The sequence below is a fragment of the Bipolaris oryzae genome, assembly GCF_000523455.1.
Source record: "Bipolaris oryzae ATCC 44560 unplaced genomic scaffold scaffold_433, whole genome shotgun sequence".
In the NCBI taxonomy this organism is placed as follows: domain Eukaryota; kingdom Fungi; phylum Ascomycota; class Dothideomycetes; order Pleosporales; family Pleosporaceae; genus Bipolaris; species Bipolaris oryzae.
Window position 1 is genome coordinate 2,494 of NW_006911709.1, and position 1,769 is coordinate 4,262.

The window sequence follows — 1,769 nt, forward strand, 5'->3', positions numbered from 1 at the left end:
CTCTTTAGTGGTGCTGGTAGCTCGGTTGGCAGGGATGTCGCTTCGCGGTCGCGGTCGCGTTCAGGGGTCGAGATTGCCATCTCTCTCACACGTCCAGATTGCAAACTCATTCACACAAAGTCCCAGTCGTTCGTTTTCTATCTCTGTCGCGCTTACACTCCTCCGTACAGTGGCCTTCCTATCTGTGTCGCAACATGTACAGTGGCGAGCACATTTCACAGGTGTTACGGAAATCGATACAGTCACTAGCCATTGCGGCTTCACCCTTGCAGGCAGTAACATCAACTCGGCCCGACGTGTCAGCAAGGGCTCAGCCCATTTTTTCATGGGTAGCTAACTAGTCAAACTGTCTGTTTGACGCTCCACAGTCATCGATAACTCATTACGGAAGGTGGAGCTGGGCAGCATTTATTGCAGCCAGTGTGTTAGGTGAAGCTGCAATCGCTAGCGATTGTACATGTCTAAATTGACATAGATGCACAAGTAAGATTCATTTGTTACAAGTAACAGCGGGAAGAATCTCTCCCCTGGTGATGATGATGGAATGGTTGAGAAACCACTTGGGATACTAACTGGAAACGACGGACATCGTGGGGATAGGTCACGTGATGTGCCATCACGCCAAGGCAGTGCCATCAGTGATGGCAGGACTGTTATGTGATGGCAACCATCAAGAGTGGAGACAAACATCAGTGATGTCAGGTCGAAAGTCTGATGGTAGGACTGGAAGCAATGAGGATATAAGGATAGGTGAATATCACTATTTACTCTCGTCGTGGTCAACTCAAACTGTACTTTCTTACCAGTTAACTAACTAACGTGCATCCACTCGTGACGGAACAACCGCTGTAACAGAACACCCACACTACCTTCTCTCTCTACAACAACAACAAAAGCTAAATGGTGGAGATACTCTCGGAGTATGTATATCGACTCTTCATTTATCTCTCAGCTCAACGCCTTTGTTGTAGCGCTCTTACTGCCTTTATGATACCACGATAAGCCGCAAGACTGTATAACGCTGTCGCCTCGGGCTACCTCGGCCTTGCTCTTACTTTCATGAATCTATCGCCTCTACGCGCCGACGCTAGAACCAGTATATTCTCTACTTAGTTAGCGATTGCCGCTTCACCCTTACGCACAGCTGCGCAACGGATTTGAGCAGCCCCGCCTTCCTTATGTAGCTTAGTACAAGACGTCAGCTGCAGAACCATCGGTGTGATTGGTCAGTCCTCGATTTTCTGATGACTGGACTTTTGGAATACTGCCTACAGGGGTGAAGCCGCAATCGCTAGCGACTGTATTATGACCGACTTTTGGAACGCTGCCTACAGGGGTGAAGCCGCAATCGCTAACAACTGTACAGTCATTAAATCGCTAGCGACTGTACCCTCGTAGACTGTAACGTAATTACAACCGACCAGTCAAGGTATTACGCAGACCGGAAGCCGATTGTGCAAGCGAGTGTACATACCACAGGTAACGTAATTACAACCGACCAGTCAAGGTATTACGCAGACCGGAAGCCGATTGTGCAAGCGAGTGTACATACCACAGAACAACTGTAATCAGCGAGGAGAGAGTGCGAAGCGAGTGTATTCAGTGCGAGCAAGTGAACTGTAATCAGCGAGGGGCAAGCGAGTGTAAACTGTCCGGACTATAGAGGGGACTGTACGTGCATCAGAAGGAAAACTGTATAGGTAGTGAATCGACGCTACTGTATATGCCCAGGAGTTTGCGATCTGGACGCGTGGGAGAGATGGCAATCT

The 1,769-nt window shown here is 48.8% G+C and overlaps 1 protein-coding gene across 1 annotated transcript; it reads left to right on the forward strand.

Moving 5' to 3' along the window:
• Nucleotides 1–584: 584 nt before the first annotated feature.
• On the forward strand, nt 585–818 carry COCMIDRAFT_111309 (uncharacterized protein; the record flags this gene model as incomplete). Its single annotated transcript, XM_007695759.1, has 1 exon — nt 585–818. A coding segment is annotated over one exon (234 nt), but the record flags the coding sequence as incomplete, so codon positions are not given.
• Between the last annotated feature and the right edge of the window lie 951 nt (nt 819–1,769).